At 35.5% G+C, this 21,260-nt stretch overlaps 4 protein-coding genes across 21 annotated transcripts in view; 3 read left to right on the plus strand and 1 right to left on the minus strand.

The window, feature by feature from the left end:
- The first annotated feature begins 7 nt into the window (after positions 1–7).
- On the plus strand, positions 8–13,457 carry LOC115236179 (chromodomain-helicase-DNA-binding protein Mi-2 homolog). 17 transcript variants are annotated; one of them, XM_029808460.1, is made up of 25 exons: positions 8–141; positions 226–480; positions 2,496–2,587; positions 2,788–2,910; positions 3,026–3,319; positions 3,444–3,743; positions 3,820–4,071; positions 4,725–4,887; positions 5,004–5,189; positions 5,301–5,490; positions 5,578–5,951; positions 6,038–6,207; positions 6,289–6,514; positions 6,609–7,072; positions 7,346–7,799; positions 7,996–8,313; positions 8,446–8,754; positions 8,847–9,115; positions 9,302–9,393; positions 9,635–9,821; positions 9,917–10,186; positions 10,311–10,586; positions 10,663–10,907; positions 11,142–11,427; positions 11,546–11,863. In XM_029808460.1, exons 2-25 carry the CDS (start codon positions 444–446, stop codon positions 11,861–11,863), a joined length of 5,895 nt encoding a protein of 1,964 aa, XP_029664320.1. In that variant the 5' UTR covers positions 8–141; positions 226–443. The 17 variants fall into 17 exon arrangements, with proteins under 17 accessions (XP_029664320.1, XP_029664319.1, XP_029664321.1 ...); XM_029808451.1 differs by lacking the exons at positions 8–141; positions 226–480 and adding exons at positions 727–910; positions 12,013–13,457 and having other exon boundaries at positions 11,546–11,855; XM_029808459.1 differs by having other exon boundaries at positions 87–480.
- Positions 13,458–13,952: 495 nt separating this feature from the next.
- LOC115236189 (serine/threonine-protein kinase RIO3-like) lies at positions 13,953–15,774 on the plus strand. The gene is made up of 4 exons (XM_029808479.1): positions 13,953–14,238; positions 14,580–14,767; positions 14,834–14,940; positions 15,051–15,774. Exons 1-4 carry the CDS (start codon positions 14,138–14,140, stop codon positions 15,321–15,323), a joined length of 669 nt encoding a protein of 222 aa, XP_029664339.1. The 5' UTR covers positions 13,953–14,137; the 3' UTR covers positions 15,324–15,774.
- A 207-nt stretch (positions 15,775–15,981) lies between these two features.
- Positions 15,982–19,971, minus strand: LOC115236187 (FAS-associated factor 2). The gene is made up of 8 exons (XM_029808477.1): positions 19,507–19,971; positions 19,335–19,415; positions 18,772–18,997; positions 18,252–18,438; positions 17,973–18,146; positions 17,779–17,874; positions 17,298–17,610; positions 15,982–17,096 (listed from the first exon to the last, which is right to left on the minus strand). The coding sequence occupies exons 1-8, from the start codon at positions 19,567–19,569 to the stop codon at positions 16,932–16,934; spliced, it is 1,305 nt and encodes a 434-aa protein (XP_029664337.1). The 5' UTR covers positions 19,570–19,971; the 3' UTR covers positions 15,982–16,931.
- Positions 19,972–20,129: 158 nt separating this feature from the next.
- The window catches only part of LOC115236183 (importin-13), a 13,988-nt gene continuing 12,857 nt past the window's right edge, over positions 20,130–21,260 (plus strand). Inside the window, exons 1-4 of one of the 2 annotated variants that reach the window (XM_029808473.1) lie at positions 20,157–20,233; positions 20,327–20,538; positions 20,805–20,969; positions 21,116–21,260. In XM_029808473.1, coding sequence (XP_029664333.1) covers positions 20,398–20,538; positions 20,805–20,969; positions 21,116–21,260 — 451 coding nt within the window. In that variant the 5' untranslated portion in view covers positions 20,157–20,233; positions 20,327–20,397. Of the gene's footprint in view, positions 20,539–20,804; positions 20,970–21,115 lie in introns of both variants that reach the window. The other variant, XM_029808471.1, reaches the window with a different exon arrangement.

A 21,260-nucleotide genomic window follows, 5' to 3' on the forward strand; every position in this document is an offset into this window, starting at 1 on the left:
GTAGATGCGGGAAAGAAGGAGAAAAAGTAGGAGTGGGAAAAGTAGGGGAAAACGCAACAGAGTGGGGGAAGAACGAAAAGAAACGACGAATCGGCGGCGACAGTAGTGAAACGGTAGTGGCGAAGAGGCTCTCGTATATGGGTACGTATATATATCGGCAAAGTTATATCTAGTCACGGCACGCCGAAATCTTGCCTGTACATAACGAAGTTGGTATTTCTGTAGTATATTGTCGTGAGAAAAAGTGAAGTGAAAGGAGAAGTGGTGTAACGAGAAGGAGAAGCGAGTCGCTGTAGTGATCGTCGACGTCGTCGAGCGGATCGCGAACACCGCGCGAAGCGGCGGGTTTGACGATCGTCGTCGTCGTCGTCGTCTTCATCGTGGTGATCGTAGTGTAACGTTCGTGCTTCGTCGTCGGTGCCGAGAAGCGTGCTCGCCGAGGAATGGCGTCGGACGAGGAGGTGGACGAAAACTACGCAGGTGAGAGAGAGAGAGATTGTGTGTGTGTGTGTGTGTGTGTGGTGTGTGAGAGAGGGAGAGAGAGAGAGAGAGAGAGTGAGTGAAAGGTGAAGGAGGAAGAGAGAGAGAGAGAGAGAGACAGCATACACAGACAAAGAGACATAGCTACGAGAATGGCATCGGGACAATTGTGCGAGCCGGACGGTGTGCGACGTATAGTATACAACGCGGGACGCGCGCTTTTCGGTACATAAATGGCTGCCGACGCATCTCAATCGGTCGACGCCGCCACGCTGCATTGCCGAGAGTTCCGAAGGAGAGCGAAATCATCTCGAGGCCGTGAATGCGCGTGAACGTTCGCTCGCGTAAATGAGTGACGGGGAAAGACACGCGTCGCTAACCTTCTTTCGCCGATTGTCAAACGTCGCGACGACGCGGTCAGAATCGCCGGGCAAGTCTTTTCGCGAGAGAGATAAATTTATCATTTATGAATATGATGTAAAAATGATATTACACGCTCCGTTTCTCGAAGCAAACTAGATTTTTTTTTACGAATCGCTATTTCGACAATCGCATATCTTTCGTTTTAGCGTCGTTTTATTCGATTTTACGTAATCATAAATATCCATAATTCCGAATAATTAAGAATTGAAGAAATCGAACGCAGCCATGGTTGATTTGCAAATCTGACATGGTTGCACGTACGCTATATTCCGTGATGATAACCGACAGATAACTTAACGCTTCTGTGTGTTTGTCTCTAATTTCAACGCTACAAACGCTCATTAAATGTCGGTGAATATTCTGTAATGACACATTACGCGTATGAAAGAGATAGATAGAATTTTTTTTCTCTAGTAATTATATACGAGTTCGAACCATTTCCAATCGACGAAGCGTAATTACACATTTACGCCATGTTACAATGTATGTAACACGCGTTCGCGCAAAAAAAGTTATGGATCCGCGTTTCACATACACACGCATCATGTTGCGCGCGCGTGATTCATATATACACGCACGCACGCATGATTATAAATGATACAGCCGGCGTCTAACCTCCATCGCAGTTTCGCTAAAAATTCGCCGCAAATGAACGTGGATTTTACGCGATCATAATTATTCCTCGAATTATTCTTGGTTGAAACTTGGAAAGAAATTAAGTATTTTAACGTATGCGTGCGAATACGTGTGAACATACATATAAGCGCGCGCGAATAATATGCGTGTATGTGTGTTTGCCTGATGTCAAATGTAGAATGTAGTTATGCCTATATTAAAGAAAATGGCGGACGCACACTCGCACAAAGCATTCGCGAAACGTTGATTAATTCAAAATCACTTTGACGTTCGCGTGAGTCCTTCTTTCGGCTCCGCCGATCGTGAATTTTATATTCGGCGCGTTATTTTTTTTTCTTGTTGTTTTCTTTCAGCTTTTCGATGCTTTTCCAGAATTTTCTTTGCCGTGCATATTATTAAAGATATGCCGCGTATATTGTACTATAGAGCACAATTGATTCGGCCATTATTAAATATCTTTGCAAGTCAAATTTTTCTCAGTGATAAATTAGAATATGCATGTTCAATCGAATTTATATCGTTAATATCTTTAATTTTATTTAATTATTTTCTCAAATTATTACATTAAATATAATCGAGGATAATATAACTCGCTTGCAAAGTTTAAAATTATTATTTGCAAAGCATACAGAAGAATATAGAAGTCGTAAAATATATTGCAGAAGAGAATTGTGTCACATATTTATGAAAAAAGAAATCTTTTATTGCCGTTTTTGTAGCAAAGATTAATTTTCTCATATATATATGTATGTATGTATGTATGTATGTATGTATGTACATATATGTATGAGTGTGTGTGTGGGTATACTGCTGTTTTTTGAAAAAATACTGCTTTATATATCAACTTCTATTTTTATAAAACATTACTTTACAAGTGCAAATATTATGAAAAATAACAATAATTATTGAAATTAAAAATATTTTCTAATAACAAATTTGAAACATGTTTTTTTTAGGAGAGGATGACATGGAAGAGACTGGAGGGCAGATACCGAATGTCGGTCAGCAAGTAGATGGTTCATCTGATGCTGAAGAATCTCAAAGATTAGTAAGTTTTATATTCTGTAACAAGTTAAGTTTAATATGTAATAGTAATATTACTTACAACTTATAATCATAAATAATATAATGAAAACTGATATTTTTTTATTTTTGTGATAATTATGATTTCTTTATGATGATTTATATATATATATAAATATTTTGAACTTGATATTTAAAACTGTAAATGAAAATTATTCTGTACAGGAAGAAGATGATGATTATGAACCAGAAGAGCGAAAAAAGAAGAAGGGAAAGAAGCGGAAAGCACGTAGTGAGGATAAGAAGGGAAAGAAGAAGAAGAAAAAGAAAAAATCCGATTCTGGGGATGTAAGTATATTTTTCTCATACATTTGCTTGTTGTATAAGATTGCATATCATTACTTTAAAAAGTCATCTAGCAAAGATAATGTGTTCACATTATTTAATATTTTCGTATTTATAGGAAAGCGATTTCGGTGGCGGTGAAGCAGGCGGCGATGCGGCTGGCGAGGATAGCGACTATGCCGTCAATAGAAAAAGCAGAAAGTCATCGTCCAGAAAATCCTCCAGCCATAGCGCACCGACCACTCAGAGCCAAGAACCGACAACAGGCATGCCCACAATTGAAGAAGTGTGCAATACATTTGGCTTAACAGATGTACAAATTGAGTATTCTGATGCTGATTTCCAAAACTTGACAACATACAAGCTGTTCCAACAACACGTCAGACCACTTTTAGCGAAAGAAAATCCAAAAGTACGTACATTTTTTTATTCTTTATGCCATGTCAGCCATAATCATACATTTCGTATTTAGTATGATAATTTATCGACTATAGTACATTTACTTTAGTAACAATCTCTCTGTTTTGAATGATTAGGTTCCAATGTCAAAACTTATGATGTTGGTGGCAGCAAAATGGCGCGATTTTTCTGAATTAAATCCACATACGCAACCAGACGCGGATGTCTCATCCACAAATGTTGACGACGATAGTAGAAATGCTAGAGCAAATCGAAGTGGCGCTATGCAGGAACCCGAGGACGAGGAGGAAGACGACGAGGATAGCGATAGGAAGAAAAAGTCCCGCAGCTCGAGAGCGAAAAAAGGCAAAAAAGCGTCGAAAGTTCCGACGCTTAAGATTAAGCTTGGAAAACGTAAAAGAGGAAGCTCAGTATGTGTGAGATGCGTTTGAATTAATTTTTGCACGACATTAATTTTATATAAGTATTTTATTATGACTGAATTTTACTTAGGACGAGGAAGCGGAAGGTAGCGCAGCAGGCTCCGCGGCGGATTCTGATATGGAATTTGAGCAGATGTTGGCCGATGCGGAGGAGCCTTCTGGCGCCGAGGGTAACAAAGGCAGCGTCGAAGAGAGCGGTGTCGAACCGCCGGCCGAGCCACCAGTTCGCAGAAAGGCGAAAACCAAAATCGGCAATAAAACGAAGAAAAAGAAAAAAACAAAAACTACTTCCAAGTTTCCGGATGGAGAGGAAGGTCTCCAGGTAGAGTTACACAGCATCTGCTTATGCGTTCATTGTTGTTTTAAACGTGCTTGCAAATCATGGACTGCCACGTAATAATCATTATTCTCATACTAAAAGCTTGGAGATTTATTTATAATTTGCCAATGTCGACGCATGTCTAATTATTGTGCTTGTTAATATTATCACAATTGCGATTCTTTTCATTTGAATATGTACATTTAAATCTCTTATAATGTTAACTCTTACTGATAATTAGAAACAACTTAAGATAAATTTATAAATTTGTTATAAAGAATATAACATTTCTGATACTTGATATAAATACATGCATATATATACATATATGTATGTATGTATGTATGATATATAAATTAATATATAAAAAAGTTGGCGGTAAAAACATGTTATACATGTGCACACACAAATGAATATTTAAAAAACTTCAAGAACGCATACGCTACGTTGTCTGACTCTGCCTTAAAATAATTATAAATGTGTCTTTCTTTTTTTTCTTTAGTAATATTTAAAGCGGCATAATTACTCGTGCAACATGCTTTAAATATGCTTAATTATTATGTTTCGATTTCATAGATATCTTTTATTCTGTAAATTATTTTATCTGATTAAAAAATAGGTTAATTATTTTTTTTTTTTCTTTTTGCTTTCTACAGACTGACCATCAGGATTACTGTGAAGTATGTCAACAAGGGGGGGAAATTATATTGTGCGACACATGTCCCAGAGCGTATCATTTAGTGTGCCTAGAGCCTGAATTGGAGGAGACACCTGAAGGGAAATGGAGTTGTGCTCATTGTGAAGGAGAAGGTATTGCAGGTATCCGTATCCTCACACATACCAACCTGATTTTCCTTGCTCCTATCTAAACGAGTCTTGCAACTACTTGTCATTGAGTGATATATGTATAACTACAGTTATATTTGTATTCTCAGGTGCAGCAGAAGATGATGACGAACATATGGAGTTCTGTAGAGTATGCAAAGATGGTGGAGAATTATTGTGTTGCGACAGTTGTACAAGCGCATATCACACACATTGCCTGAATCCTCCTCTATCAGAGATTCCTGATGGTGATTGGAAATGCCCTAGATGTTCTTGCCCACCACTAAGAGGGAGAGGTAGGTTTATTAACCTAATATATCTCTTCAGTAATGTTTAAGAAGATATATAATATAGTTCATTTTAGTAATTTAAACATTTTCTTTTAAATTTTTATTTCTGTTTACTAGTGGCAAAAATATTAACCTGGAGATGGAAAGAATGCTCGGACACGCCGTCAGAGGAACCTTCTACAAGCAAGGCTACGCCTAAGCAAAGAAAAATGCGCGAATTCTTCGTCAAGTGGGCAGATATGTCCTACTGGCACTGCGACTGGATAACAGAATTGCAACTTGATGTTTTTCATCCACTTATGTATAGGTAAGAAATTTTTTCAGCAATGATATTACTTGTTCAATTTATACATAAATATGTATAATCACGCTATATGGATTTTTATATAATCAGAAATTATTATCGTAAATACGACATGGACGAACCGCCGAAGTTGGAGGAACCATTGGATGAGAGCGATTCACGCGTGAAGCGTTTGAAAGAGCAGGATGGTGCTACCAACAGGGACGACTACAATTTGGAAGAACGTTTTTATCGTTATGGCGTACGTCCAGAATGGCTGGTAGTTCACAGAGTGATCAATCATCGATTGCAAAGAGATGGCAGGGCGACGTATCTTGTAAAGTGGAGAGAACTTGGTTATGATCAGGCAACGTGGGAAGACGAACACGAGGACATCCCTGGCTTGAAACAGGCTATAGAATATTATCTAGATTTGAGAGCTGCAAACTGTTGCGATGTTAATTCATCACGTAAAGGAAAAAAGGGTAAGGACAAAAATATCAGATTTAGTTTTGTTACTCACACGTGAGGTCTCTTGTGTTCTTATAAAAGAAATGGAATGCAATCTCAGGTAAAGGAAAGAAATCGAAAACGCGCGAGCTAATTGATGACGAGGAGAGGACTCCAAAACGATACACACCACCACCAGATAAGCCTACGACGGATCTCAAGAAGAAATATGAGAGACAACCAGAATATCTGGATCAAACCGGAATGCAATTGCATCCCTATCAATTAGAGGTAAGCATTAAGAAGAGATACAAAAAATTTTTTTTTCGAATTTCTACACGCTTTCTACATTTCTACGATCTCAATTTATAGGGCTTAAATTGGTTGAGATATTCATGGGGCCAGGGCATAGACACAATCTTGGCCGATGAAATGGGTCTGGGAAAAACTATCCAGACTATAACATTCTTGTATTCCTTATATAAGGAAGGCCACTGTAAAGGGCCCTTTCTGGTCTCTGTTCCCTTGTCGACTATCATTAATTGGGAACGTGAATTTGAGACTTGGGCACCTGACTTTTATTGTGTTACTTATGTTGGTTAGCATCGTCACTATTTTTTTAATAACAATTTTTAATGTATATATGTATTTAATAAACGAATGTGTGATAAAATATAATTTTTCTCTTATAGGCGACAAAGATAGTCGTATTGTGATTCGGGAAAATGAATTGTCATTCGAAGAAGGCGCTGTGCGTAGCGGACGCGCTTCCAAAATCCGGTCATCATCAATCAAGTTTAATGTTTTACTTACTAGCTATGAACTTATCTCCATAGATTCGGCATGTTTAGGCTCTATTGATTGGGCCGTTTTAGTCGTGGACGAAGCTCACAGATTGAAGTCTAACCAATCCAAGTTCTTCAGATTACTAGCTTCTTATAATATTGCATATAAACTTTTATTGACCGGTACACCACTGCAGAATAATTTGGAGGAATTGTTTCACTTGTTAAATTTCTTATGCCGCGACAAATTCAATGATTTGGCCGCGTTTCAAAACGAATTTGCTGATATCTCGAAGGAAGAACAAGTCAAGAAGCTACACGAGATGCTTGGTCCACATATGTTAAGGAGATTAAAAGCTGATGTACTGAAGGTTGGTAGCTTTTCTGTATAGATTATGTAATATGTTACGGTTTAAACCATTTCATCATTTTTTCATAAAATTATGAGATGATTCTAGAAATTTAAATATTTTAAAATATTACTAATTAATTTCATTAATTAAATATCATTTAATTTAATTTAATATCATTTATTAATTTTATTAATGAATGATATTTACATCTTCAGATACAATTATATATTTATTTATTAGCGTATTATGTTATGTTGTCGATATTACAACAGGCATGTGTTTCTTTTACAGAATATGCCTAGCAAATCTGAATTTATTGTACGTGTCGAATTATCACCAATGCAGAAGAAATACTACAAATACATTTTGACAAGAAACTTTGAAGCTCTGAATCCAAAAGGAGGTGGTCAACAAGTATCATTGCTAAATATAATGATGGATCTCAAGAAATGCTGTAATCATCCGTACTTGTTCCCCGCCGCATCGCAAGAAGCACCGACTGGACCGAATGGAAGTTACGAAACATCAGCATTGATTAAAGCGGCTGGCAAATTGGTTTTATTGAGCAAAATGCTCAAGAAATTGCGAGACGATGGACATCGAGTCCTTATATTTTCTCAAATGACCAAGATGTTGGATATTCTTGAGGATTATTTGGAAGGTGAAGGATACAAATATGAAAGAATAGATGGTAATATAACGGGTTCGCAACGTCAAGAGGCTATCGATAGATTTAACGCTCCTGGTAAGCATTTTCAAAATTAGTTTATATATAATTATCCAATTGTTTTGTATAAGATTATATCTTTTCCTCTAAATTTAAAAATAAACTTATCTTTTATCTATTAATTTTATCATATATAAAGTGAAATAATAAGACACAAAAAAAAAGAAAAAAAAGATATCTTTTATTTGTTTCTTAATCAAAACTTTATTTGTAGGTGCGCAGCAGTTTGTCTTCTTGCTTTCCACGCGTGCTGGTGGTTTAGGTATCAATTTAGCGACAGCTGATACCGTGATTATTTATGATTCTGATTGGAATCCGCACAATGACATCCAAGCATTTAGCAGAGCTCACAGGATAGGTCAGGCCAACAAAGTTATGATCTACAGATTCGTCACGCGTAACTCTGTGGAAGAAAGAGTGACGCAAGTAGCCAAGCGCAAAATGATGCTCACTCATTTAGTCGTACGACCGGGCATGGGCGGCAAAGGCGCCAATTTTAGTAAACAGGAACTCGACGATATCTTACGTTTCGGTAAGCTCTATTAATCCATTACAGTTATAAGATATCTGCTAATTGAAAGTATTTACTATCAAATTCTGTCAATTGTTTATTATCCTGTTATATAATTATGATAAATTCAATAGTGCATTTGTTTCATGCTAGGTACGGAAGAATTGTTCAAAGAAGAAGAAGGCAAGGAGGACGAAGCTATACATTACGATGACAAAGCTGTTGCTGAATTGTTAGATAGAAGCAAGGAAGGTATTGAGCAGAAAGAGAATTGGGCCAATGAGTACTTAAGTTCTTTCAAAGTTGCCTCATATGTGACGAAGGAAGGTGAGACAGAGGAAGAGGCGGATACTGAGATAATAAAACAAGAAGCAGAGAATACAGATCCGGCATATTGGATTAAACTGCTTAGACACCATTACGAACAGCAACAGGAGGATATTGCTAGAACACTTGGAAAAGGTAAATTTACATTGATGTATAAAAATACATCTTCAAATAATATTGATACATAAAAGACAAACAAATGTTTATGCATGTCGAATTAATCGTAGGCAAACGAGTACGAAAACAAGTTAATTATACCGACGGTGGTGTAACCGGCGATCAAGGCGCCAGAGATGACCAACCATGGCAAGAAAATCTATCAGATTATAATAGTGACTTTAGTGCGCCCAGCGACGACGATAAAGAGGACGACGATTTCGACGAGAAAGGAGACGGAGATTTATTATCTCGTAGAAGCAGACGAAGATTGGAGAGACGCGACGAAAAAGACAGACCTTTACCGCCTCTACTTGCCAGAGTAAATGGAAATATTGAGGTTAGTATTTGTTTAAAAAAGATACGATATATACTTTATACATACTCTTTTCACATATATCTCTACATTTCATTTGTGTGGGCTTAAAAAAGAAAGACTTAAGAATAAAATCGAAATAATTTTCACTTTATTTAAAAATAAACGTATTACAATTATTTTGCGTTTTTACATGTATATTTTTCACAGGTACTAGGTTTTAATGCTAGACAACGGAAAGCATTCCTCAATGCAATTATGCGCTATGGAATGCCACCACAAGACGCTTTCAATTCTCAATGGTTAGTTGCTTTATTTTATATAATTATTATCACGACACATCTGTGTTTTAGAATCGTCTTGTACAATTTTTTATTATACTTAGTATGAACATGTATCGTGAATGTTGTGCATGTATATTACAACATTGCAATATTATGAAATAGAAGCTATAGTTGTTATTCTTTTGTATTGTTTAAATTATAATATTTGTCCTTCTATATAAGTAATACAATTTTTTATCTAAAATCCTCTATCATTCAGGTTGGTACGCGACTTGCGTGGTAAATCTGAGAAGAATTTCAAAGCCTATGTTTCGCTCTTTATGCGACATCTCTGCGAACCAGGTGCCGATAATGCGGAAACATTTGCTGACGGTGTTCCGAGAGAGGGTCTTAGTCGACAGCATGTACTAACGAGAATCGGCGTGATGTCTTTGATTAGAAAAAAGGTATCTATTGCACGATGAAGCGCCATTTTTAACTCGCCCCCCTCATCTCTCTCCCCCGTATTAAAAACATAGGATACAGGATATATGTTGTTTAGGTTCAAGAATTTGAACACATCAATGGCTATTATTCGATGCCGGAAATGATACGTAAACCAGTGGAACCTGTAAAAGTGGAGGGTGTCGGAGATGCAGCGACTGGTACTAGTAGTACCAGTGCTACACCGGCTACCTCAAATGCTCCAAGTCCTAGCCCCGCTGCTACGCCTACCCCTACTTCGATCTCTGGTACGAGCAACGAGATTAACAAAGCAAATTCCGATTCTTCGGAAGCTAAAGAATCTCGAGATGAATCCAAGGATAAAGAGGTTGGTATCAGATGGATCGAATCCTCCGAAAGCCGCGAAATATTGTTTATTTGATCAGAAAAGTAAATCTTAAAATATCACTTCCTATAAATATATGTTAATGGATAATTATCTTTTATTGTAGGGTAGCGATGCGAAAGATTCGAAGGAAGACCCGAAGAAAGAGGACGATGAAGTGAACTCCGAGAAAGATAAGGAAAAGGAGGATGCTAAAAAGGAGGAAAAGGATGCTGAAACGGATACCGCAGAAAAGGAGAAGGACAAGTCTGATGCGAAAGATGAGAAGACTGTAACGAAGCATGATGATAAGATGGAGAATAGTGAAAATAAGATGAAATCGGAACCGGAAGAAGATGTCGTTATTGTCAAGGACGATGAGGAGGAAGTTGAGAAGAAAGAGGTATTTATTCGTGCGGGATGCTAGATGAAGAAGCGTGCATTTAAGCAGCTTAATTTATGCTACTTTTTTTTTGTAGGAGAAAGATAAAGAAAAAGATGTAAAGGACTGTGATCCAGATGTGGTAAAGCCTAAGCGTAAGTTTATGTTTAATATAGCCGACGGCGGATTCACGGAATTACATACACTTTGGCTGAACGAGGAGAAAGCTGCTGTGCCAGGCCGCGAATATGATATCTGGCATCGCCGACATGATTATTGGCTTCTAGCTGGTATCGTCACCCACGGTTATGGGCGCTGGCAAGATATACAAAACGATATTCGGTAATATAGAAACTTTCCAAGAATACAAATATCCTCGATAATAATACCATTGCTTTAATTATTCTTATATTTCCTACGACTGTTAAAAATATCGAGTATTTAGATAGCATTTATTTATATAACTCCAAATCACAGAATAATCTATAAACTCTAATTTCAAGAGTATGATTTAACGATTGCTATTATTCAATTTGTCTGGTTTTTAATCATACTTGATTACTGTACTTATTGCAGATTTGCAATTATCAACGAGCCATTTAAGATGGACATGGGAAAAGGCAACTTTTTGGAAATAAAAAATAAATTCCTGGCAAGACGCTTTAAACTCTTAGAACAGGCATTGGTAATAGAAGAGCAGTTGAGGCGAGCTGCCTACCTGAATCTTACGCAAGATCCTAATCATCCTGCCATGAGTCTTAATGCGCGTTTCGCTGAAGTCGAATGTCTTGCCGAATCCCATCAACATCTTAGTAAAGAGAGCCTTGCTGGTAATAAACCGGCGAATGCTGTGCTGCATAAGGTTGGTTCGATTAATAAATCTATAAATTGTGTGTTACATGTTCAAAACAAATGTTCTCAAAATGCAAAGATTTGGTGAATATCAAAGATCTCTTAATGTGGAAACTGTACTTTTATAGGTGTTAAATCAGTTAGAGGAATTGCTCTCCGACATGAAATCGGATGTCAGCCGCTTGCCGGCGACATTGGCTCGCATTCCACCGGTTGCTCAGAGACTCCAAATGTCCGAAAGATCTATACTGAGCCGATTAGCGGCGACGGCACCTGGCGGTAGCACTTCTCAGACGGGTCAAGCCGCATTGCTAGCGCAACAATTCCCGGCCGGTTTCTCCGGAGGACAATTGCCGGCCACCTTCGCGGGTGCAGCTAATTTCGGAAACTTCCGACCACAATACTCAGTACCCGGGCAACCACCGCAAGGTTTTACAGGTTTGTGATGTGTTTATAATAATGGTAGATCGGGTGTGATATTGTAACAGTTATTTACAAAGATATAAACAAGATGATTATTGATTGTTTGACTATGAATTTTTAAATGCAATTTTTGATTTTCTCGTGTGTAACGAATATATTATTTACGTTACAGCCTGAATATTAAGTGCTGGAACACAATGGCTCAAACAAGGACTAAAAATAGCGCAAATCGAACTGTCCCGCGAGATAATCGTTTTGCGCTGTAATATTATTTTTCGTAAATTGCAGTTTTTAGCTGAATTTTTCTAGAAAAAGAATACGAGGCGATTTCCAAGCGCGTAAAAACATAATACTTTATAAATTACGAGTTGCATTACTTCTGTATTTATTATGTGTACATTCGGCATCTAGATTCAAGAGTTCACATTCTTTGTATTTATACATACGTTCTTTATAGGAAATGACGTAGGTTATTTTCTTAAGATTCTCTTTTAAGAATATATGATTTATACATCCCGTTTAGCTTTTAATGTATCGCACACGTAAGAGTACCGGAGTACATTATTTACTTAAGTCTATTTAAGACCTTTTAATTCAATGCAAATCTCCATGTCGTTACCTTTAAGGTGCGCTAATTCAAATAATTTGTCACTTGTAATTTATTTATGTCAAATTTTTGCGACAATAGATTACGTGTAAGCGCGGTAAACTTTTACAACATTCACACACGGTACTTTAAGGGTCACGGTTTATTTTAATTTGTACGTTCACTGCAAATGAACGACGGCAATCAGATTAGGTCAAGACTGACATTTGACAAGTAGTTGAGAGAACTTTACCGCGTAATATGCACTATTGTAATGCATGGGTATAATTTCGATACGATGCAATTCGTTTCCCTACGTTTCAATTATTTTAGGTACTTGTTAGGATAATTTGGAGAATTATCTCGCGCTTTCGATAAGAAAGGAACGACGATTGTCCAAAATAAATTTTTTTTACCTTCTTTGTGAGTGCGTTTTTATTATGTTAGAAAAAGAGCGGATCATTTTTATTCTCTTTTGGATGAGCAGATTTGTTTTATACTAAAATCGGAGCCGTAACATGGCATTGTGCATTTTGTTAATGTTCGTATAGTTTGAAAATAAGTGTAGCAGCTATCTTTATACGTATGACACCGATAATATCTCTGTACATAATATTAGATCATCGTATTTATAAAAAAACCATCCGATAATATACGATTTACAACATACTAAACTTGTAAATTTGAGAGACACCAGCCGTGCCCCATGCATTACCGTAGAGTAAACTAATGCGATCGTACTACCAAATATCGACGATTTTAAATAAGCATACGCATGTATTGTTCAGTCTTTTTCTACCCTGTTTCAAAAACTATAGAGAACCATTTTACTTTCTCGTTAATAAACTTGCCAAACCATTGCTTTTGGCATAGCTAAGTTTCTAAGGTTAGGTTTTAGAGTTTAGCTATGGAATTTGGAGGACGATTTGAGATACGCGAAATGGAGTGAATGGAATATTATTAGAAAGACAAAAAAAAAAAAAGAATCGGTTTGTGTATGTATTAGATCTACTGGAATAAATTAATAATAATTAAAAGTGTGTTCGTTTACTAACAAATTGTACCTTAGAAGTATATGTGTAATTGGTAATGAGTAATGAGGATTAAATAATATATATTATTTGTTTTAATATTCAATAAATAGATATACTGTGTATGTGTGTGTGTGTGTGTGTGTGCGTGTGTGTATGTGTATTATAAAATAGAAATAGAAAATGAAGAGAGGGATGTATTTTTAATAAGCATATAATCAATTCAAAGGAATATGAGTTTTTTTTTTATAACGAATACACAACTTTTTATATGCAATAAAATTTTATACAAAAATCGATTTATTCATAGAAAACTAATTATATAAAAATATGATTGCGCGTTCTATTTTATATACATTAAAGCAGTTTGTTATCGATAGTTGATAAGTGAGATTATAGAATGTTTTTTTTACCGTCGATAAAGTCGATCCCGAGGGAGATACACAGGTGACACTGTTTTATCGGATTGCCGAGTACGTTACGGAACGTTTATTCGGAATTCGGACAACACGTTCTGACGTTCTCCCGACGACAAGGAGAACGGTGTTTTGACGAAGGAGTCGCGTATCTTGTACGTATTGTATTCCTTCTCATTCCTCAACTTCTGGACGATCGTCGATCGTATTCGTATCGTACAATTTTAGTCTCATTTCGATCAAATATACCTATTAATTAAAACAATGGCAACTCCGAAAGTATGGGCGAAAATACAACCCTTAGAGAATCCTGTCAATCTACTGGATATCACATCAGAACAGCTGGCCGCGAGTATGCAAGAGAGGTATATAAATATCCCAACTTCCTTTCCTGCGACGAATCGGTTATCTGTATCGAATAATTTTCATATATAAAAAATAATTGATACTTTTAATTTTTTATGACGCACAATGCATCTATCGTGAGAAATATATAACTGCGCATTGCTACACATTCTGATAATTTATCACATTATAAGATTAATGATATTCAACGAAATGCGCGCGATGATGTGACCTTCGTTTTATTGTAATATTATCTCAAGTTATTACGTTAACGTTTTTCAAAATTGGAATCAAAACATAGAATTGACACGTTTGATTTGTGTGATTTCGTGTCTAAAATTATTTTTTTATTGCCACACAGAGAATTGAAACAATATTTCAATGACGATGGCGCGAACAAAAAGACAGACAAAAATATGGGAGAAACGTATGATGCGAGCGATACCGGTAGTGATGAGGTTATAGCGAATTTATTGCAAACACAGTTTAATTGGGAGTACGATACGATGTTAAAGCGCACAGAAGAAAAATTTAATCGCGATTCGAAAGGTGATAGAAAAAAATAAATAGTATGCGGGCGCGCGCGGCTATTTAAAATTATTTCTTTTATTTCAGTGAGTATCTCGTATAGTAATTACCGTAACTCTTCGCATGATACTAAGGATGAAGAAAATGGAGACTTTAATGTGGATGATAGCAACAGGGACTTTGATCGTTTTGTCGTAAGTGTTGTATACAATGAGATATATATAAAACATTGTATAGATTAAGAACTTATTTATATATATGTATTGCATGTTGTAAAATATGCTGTATATATTACTTTTTTCAGAGCATAGAAAAAGAATATGCTTCGATACCACGTTGTGGTTATAAGAAGATTGGCAAAGATTCTCAGATTGTTACAAAACATGACATGTTAATGTCTTCCAGAATAAATGCTTGTCGGGTGTTACAATTTCCACCAGGTATCCATACAGGAGATACAGGTGGGTTTGATGTCAAACTAAACAATAAAGTATATAACACTCTGCGCGCATACAGTCGCGCGCAATACTCCAAGGAGAGAGCAAAGATATCGCCAAAACCTAAAAATTCGAAATAGAATGTTAAAAAGATCCAACAGATAATTCTTTTCTGCATCCCAGCAGTATTCCATACTGCGTTAACATGTGTTGGTATTTTATATTGGTATTTGTTAAAAAATATGGTAACAGAAAAATATTATATTACAAAGCGGAAAATTGATAGAATATTGTGTATAGGAGTTTTATCAAATCTGCTACTGTGTCATAGTAGTAAGCAACAAATTCTTAGCTTCTTTAGCAACAATTTCAAAATTTTCAACAATTAACAGAAATACCGATAAATGTCATTAACAGGGTATGGAATATTTCTGCTTTCACAATTGTATTTACGCCCACTTACTGTAAATACATACAGCATAATATGACGAAACGATGAATTTGTATATATAATCCAGAGCTAAATGTACATTATATAAAACTCCAAAAAAATATATATCTTGAAATTAAAAGAAAAAATTTTGATCAGAACAGAAATGTATTAAATCTTTTATATGTATATATATGTATATATATATACACATTATCATAGCATAAAAAAAAAAAAAGAAAAAGAATATATTACTTATAACAGCAGGCAACATTGCGTAAAATTGTGAAATGGATACTTTTGTCATCGTTCTATAAATAAATGTGACGATACCGGTTGATAACTGATAAGGTTCTGTTTTTTTTTCGTTTTTTTTTTTTCGTACACGTTCTCGCGTATTCAAAGATAATAGCTATACGCGCGAGTCTTATTGAATATAATATTATAATCAGTCGATAAGTATTTTCTATTGAAAATTTTACTATTGCTATTGATATGTAGCTTATAAATAAACTACTATTTATTTTTTCTCAATACTAATTACTTATATGTATATTATAATTACATATATATGAGACTAACAACGAATGTGATGTTTGATTGCGCTTTAAACGCGTAATATTATGCAAAATGCTTCTTTTTATATTTATCTATATTAAAATCAGTGTACATTTCACGAACAAAGAAAATGAATGGAAATGAACAAGGAAAACGAAATTAAGTATGCATCGAAATTTTTCCAATGTTGAAACATGTGTTTATATGTTATATACATATCACATGTACGCTCTTTAATGTTGAGAACATTTAATCAGCAGATATAAAAGAAATAGAGTTTGTTGTACAATTTTCGTTTACGAAATCGCTCATTTGTTATACAGAAAATTTTTAATATTTAATAGGCATTCTTACTTTTATATAACTTTTTCTTACTATTCGAAATGTGTTTTTTTGATGAGTGCAGTAGTGTACTATAAATGTATCAATTATTAACACTGGTAATTTTAATGAGCTGCAATGTAACAAATACATACTTTGTTTTTTTTTTTGATTTTTATAATTTTTGTATATTTCATGACAATCGTACGTAATTATAATCATATTTCTTTTGCATACAGTAAGTTATATCTCACATAAAGTACTAGAATGTATCAAATATATATATATATATATATATATACGCATGTGTATTTTGCGTGTGTATAGATGGTCGCGCGCATCGTATTATCTCTTAATAAGTGTCTCTTACAACAGTATCATTTTTCCCATGGAATGACACTAAAATTCGAAGAATATTGTATCGAAATAACGATCGTAATTAATCATCTAGATCGTTGATGTGCAGGACCTCTCTATGAGTTAAGCCGGCATCCAATAGAGTTAAGATATCTCTACAAGGATAGATAATTCTCCTGGGATAACTCGTTGTTATTTCAAAACTCGCCGGAGAATCTGACTGACTGAATATCCAGTGATAAACGTCCTGAAAGAGAAAGAAAGAAAAAAAAATATAGTTTGATATTTTTTACAATAAAAGTCAATCTGGCGAATAATTATTAGAGAAATTTTCAAACAGATGCAAACATCAAATAATTTTTGCAAATGTTTCATCTTGCACATCAACTATATAAGTAATAATATTTCTAATCTATATATTTATACGATTTCATCGCGTGTGAATTACCTCAACTGTGTCAGTCATAAGGAATCTTCTTTTCATCGTTCTCTCTCCAAGCTTAATTTGAAGATGACACGCGTTAGGATTAGACGGTTCCGGCTCGAGGGGTACTTTGCTAATAGTAAGCTCCTTCTCGAGTTGTATACGTTGTATCTCTAGCTCTTGCGCGTTCAATTGTTCTTTCTCTCGGGCCTCTTTCTCCTCCCGTGCTCTTCGCTCCTCCTCTCTTCTGCGATCTTTCTCTTGATCCGCGCGTAACGACTCCTCGTAAGCGCGATCCTGTTGCTGTCGGAGCGATTGCGCCGCGCTACGCTCTGCTCTAAAATATCCATACAAAAACAATTTTGATAAATAACGTTAATTTCTCAATTTTTATGTATCAATAGATTTTCAAAAAAAGCGCAAGTTTTGATCAGATGCCAGATATATCTCCCCCTTTCTTTTGTTTTTTTAAATTGGGATTCTCTAAAATTTTATTCGTATTTACCTATCCCGACGTGCTTGGATCAAATTAATTTCATTACGTTCTATGATTGTTTGCAAACGCGATGTTAAATCAGCAGAAGATGGTGCACCTTCTAATCTGTACAAAAGATAAAATCATATTAATTAAATCGCGAACATTTAGACATATATACAAATATTCACTTCAAAGCGCATATAAACGAATTAACTACATACCGACCGACTATTGTCATTCTATTGTCTTTCAGCACGATAAGTGCCAAAAAGGGATATGAACCCGATTTCAGCGCTTCCGCAACTTTGTAACCCTCTCCAGATTTTACATTACATGCCCAGAACAAAGTATGTATGTTTATGTACCGTATCACTTCTGGATCACGCAGCGTATTTCTGGAAGAAAGGCACACTTCTTGCTACATTATATCATTTATGATATGTATGTATGTGTATAAGTGCTATTTTCATTTAGGAAATAATTTGCTGTCGCAAGATTACCTGCACCATTGGTCAACTTCTTGTGTCTCATCTTTATGCAAATATACCAATAAAAATCTTAATTCTTGTTTTGCATCCGAAAGAGCTTGGCTGTATGAGCCTTGATAAAATACTGGATGAATGTTACTATAACGCTCCTCGTAAGACCTAATAAAGTTGACTACATCTTCCACTGGATCGGAGGATACTTAAAAGATATTATATATTGGCTTCAATTGGAGTGTACAAATTATAAATCGATATATATACACGATAAAAAAAATAATTACCAAAATCTTATAAATTGTTGAAATCAATTTTTATAAATTTGCAATTATTGGATAAGATTATTGCATAAAATTTGAATAGAATTCAAATAATATATATTGAAAAATTAGAATTGAAAATTTAAATTTAAACAAGAATGAGAAAGAAATAGAACAAGAATGAGAAAGAAATAGAACAAGAATGAGAAAGAATAGAAAAAAAAAAAGAAAAAGAGATGTACTAAAGACTGTTTCTTATCATATCTATTATTTACCAGGTCTAACGTTCCTCCTAAATATTGCAAACAACAACTGTAGGATACTGCTCACTATGTTGTAACACATAGAAAAAATATAGGATAAGAGACCACCACCTCCACCGGAACTTCCTGGATAACTAAAATAAATTCTCGAACTACTGTCATCTACAACTTGTGGTGGACGAGCACGCGAATCCTGTGCGTACATGGATGGTCTACCTTCATATAAATTTAATTGTTCCTACAATATAATCATTTGAATCATACAAATTGAAACTCTGCATATATATATATATATATATATATATATATATATATATATATATATATGTAGGCGCCTACGTACATGAGAGACCATCCATTTACCTTGCTACGCAGTGGTATATATATATATATGACATTATTAGTGATACATATATAAATGAAATGATGATAAATGCGCTAATATGCTAATTTGTTTATCATTAAGAGAAAAGAGATATTCTTTAATTATCTTGTATCAGATTATAAAAGTAAATATTGGAAATTATGAGACATGTAAAAGTGAATCGAGATTTAAGGAAAATAATGCAGCATACCTGAACAGCAACCTCCAGATTCCAGTTGTGTCTCTGCAAAACATCTCTGCATACTGATAGATCCTCAATACCGGTGAGATCCTGGAAACAATCGTTATGTCATGTCATGATAATACGAGGATAAATGTCGATTCTCGTGACTTTAAAATGAAAAGCCCGACGATAAAAGTACCTGGAATTGGAGTACTTTCTCAGTCTGATCACTACTGAGCTCCCCTAAAGCGAGATCTGCCATGACGAAATTTTCCTCCGGTGAGTTGTGGAAACGAAATGTTTGGACAATCCGGCGGAAAATTGTGCGCGTAGTTACATTGAGCCCATCAGCTGATACAAAGTTCGCATATACGGCGTAGGTTATAATAATGCGAGATCGTAACCATTTGGATACGCGGATATTTCTCAACGAGAGTTTTAAACCTTGAGCGTTTTTCAATTAAGCACAGGAGGCCCCTCACGAAACGTCACGACACAATTCGTTTCATTTTTTAACTACACAAACGTTGTTTTTGACATCATGACTCTTCACAGTATAATTTACGATTTCAAGTTTTCAAGCTTGTCTCTCTCAATCATTCTTCATCATTCTCAGACCGTCACGACAACGTCATAAACAAACAATTTACTTTTCGAGCTCTGCCATTGGCGAGGGTCGCGTATTTTCCTAAAAGACTCTAAATGTTTGGCATCGACCAATCAGAATAAAAAAATCTTTGTCCTCCTGCTTGGCCAATCAAATGATTGGAAACATTTTTAACTTTAAGTCGTTACTCTATGTTACATACATAAAACATGGCCGCGGTAAGTAAGACTAGGTCAGTTTAGGTTAGATTAGATCAGGCTTATGTTGTGCAATGTTATGTTATCGTGCGGGTGAGAAGCGCTCTATTGAATCTCGCAAAGTAAGATGATAAAAAATTGGAAAAATGCGCGATCAGTAATACGAATTGGACGCACAAACGACGTCCTGACCGGTGTGTTGGATTTCCTTGTAGGGCGTACGCTGCCCTAATAAGAACAACGGATATCGAACGTTGTCGAAACGACATAGCACGAGACGCTTGGAATGGATTATGCAACGATTGTCGACGACGCAGTCAAGCAATTCTACTCGGCGGGCAACAATGAGGCTCATTCATGGCTTTTGCAAGTGCAAGCCTCTCCCGAGGCCTGGCACTTTGTATGGCAACTTTTGGATCCCTCTAAGGTCTTCTTTCTTACAAAGCTTCTAATTTATCTTCTCTTATTACATCTACTTCTTTTATAACTCGCTTATAATGTTCTTTTTTTCCCGATGGTTCTGTAATTCTATACTTTAGGAATGTTACAAGCAGAGTCAGATGATAACTTTTGACACTATTTTTGAACAAGAAAACAATGTAGCTGTAATCAGAAAATAAGTTGGAAATATTTTGAGTGTTTTAACAGTGATCTAGAATTAGTTGACCTTTTTTGATTTACATTATTTTTCAGTCATTTGAAGTGCAATTTTTTGCGGCGACAACTTTACATGCAAAGATATCCAAACAGTGGGATGAAGTGCCTCAAATTGAGTATCCAATGTTAAGGGAACGTTTGCTCAATAGTGTGAGAGGAACCAACACCCCTACATTTATTCTTGCAAAGCTTTGTCAAGCGGTAATTTATATATATATATATATACATATTTTGTTTTTCTTAATAATTTAATAAAAAGATATGGGGTGTGTGTGTTGCAAATAATTAGCTAACATTTGCATATAATTCATTATAGTCATAAATTATCTAACGTGCTCTAATTTCAGTTAGCTGCATTTGTGGTCAACGTTTACAGTGCAGAAAACAGAGAAAAAAATAAAAGTATAGTTGACGAACTGCTTAGCATTGTACCTTATAATTCTCCATCTGCGTTAGAATTGTTACTTCGAGTACTTTTAATACTTCCTGCTG

The sequence above is a fragment of the Formica exsecta genome, unplaced genomic scaffold, assembly GCF_003651465.1.
Source record: "Formica exsecta isolate Colony F162 unplaced genomic scaffold, ASM365146v1 scaffold245, whole genome shotgun sequence".
Lineage (NCBI taxonomy): Eukaryota > Metazoa > Arthropoda > Insecta > Hymenoptera > Formicidae > Formica > Formica exsecta.

Excerpts from the sequence above, each read along its gene's own strand:
- LOC115236179 (XM_029808450.1), top strand. The coding sequence starts at position 829 with ATGAGTGACGGGGAAAGACACGCGTCGCTAACCTTCTTTCGCCGATTG. Across the intron at positions 6,208-6,288 it reads TGCATCCCTATCAATTAGAG|GGCTTAAATTGGTTGAGATA; the intron begins GTAAGCATTAAG and ends CTCAATTTATAG. Across the intron at positions 10,587-10,662 it reads AGGAAGTTGAGAAGAAAGAG|GAGAAAGATAAAGAAAAAGA; the intron begins GTATTTATTCGT and ends TTTTTTTTGTAG.
- LOC115236189 (XM_029808479.1), top strand. The coding sequence starts at position 14,138 with ATGGCAACTCCGAAAGTATGGGCGAAAATACAACCCTTAGAGAATCCT. Across the intron at positions 14,239-14,579 it reads GCCGCGAGTATGCAAGAGAG|AGAATTGAAACAATATTTCA; the intron begins GTATATAAATAT and ends ATTGCCACACAG. Across the intron at positions 14,941-15,050 it reads GGGACTTTGATCGTTTTGTC|AGCATAGAAAAAGAATATGC; the intron begins GTAAGTGTTGTA and ends TACTTTTTTCAG.
- LOC115236187 (XM_029808477.1), bottom strand. The coding sequence starts at position 19,569 with ATGGCAGATCTCGCTTTAGGGGAGCTCAGTAGTGATCAGACTGAGAAA. Across the intron at positions 17,611-17,778 it reads ATCCAAGCACGTCGGGATAG|AGCAGAGCGTAGCGCGGCGC; the intron begins GTAAATACGAAT and ends TGGATATTTTAG. Across the intron at positions 17,097-17,297 it reads TTATGACTGACACAGTTGAG|GACGTTTATCACTGGATATT; the intron begins GTAATTCACACG and ends TTTCTCTTTCAG.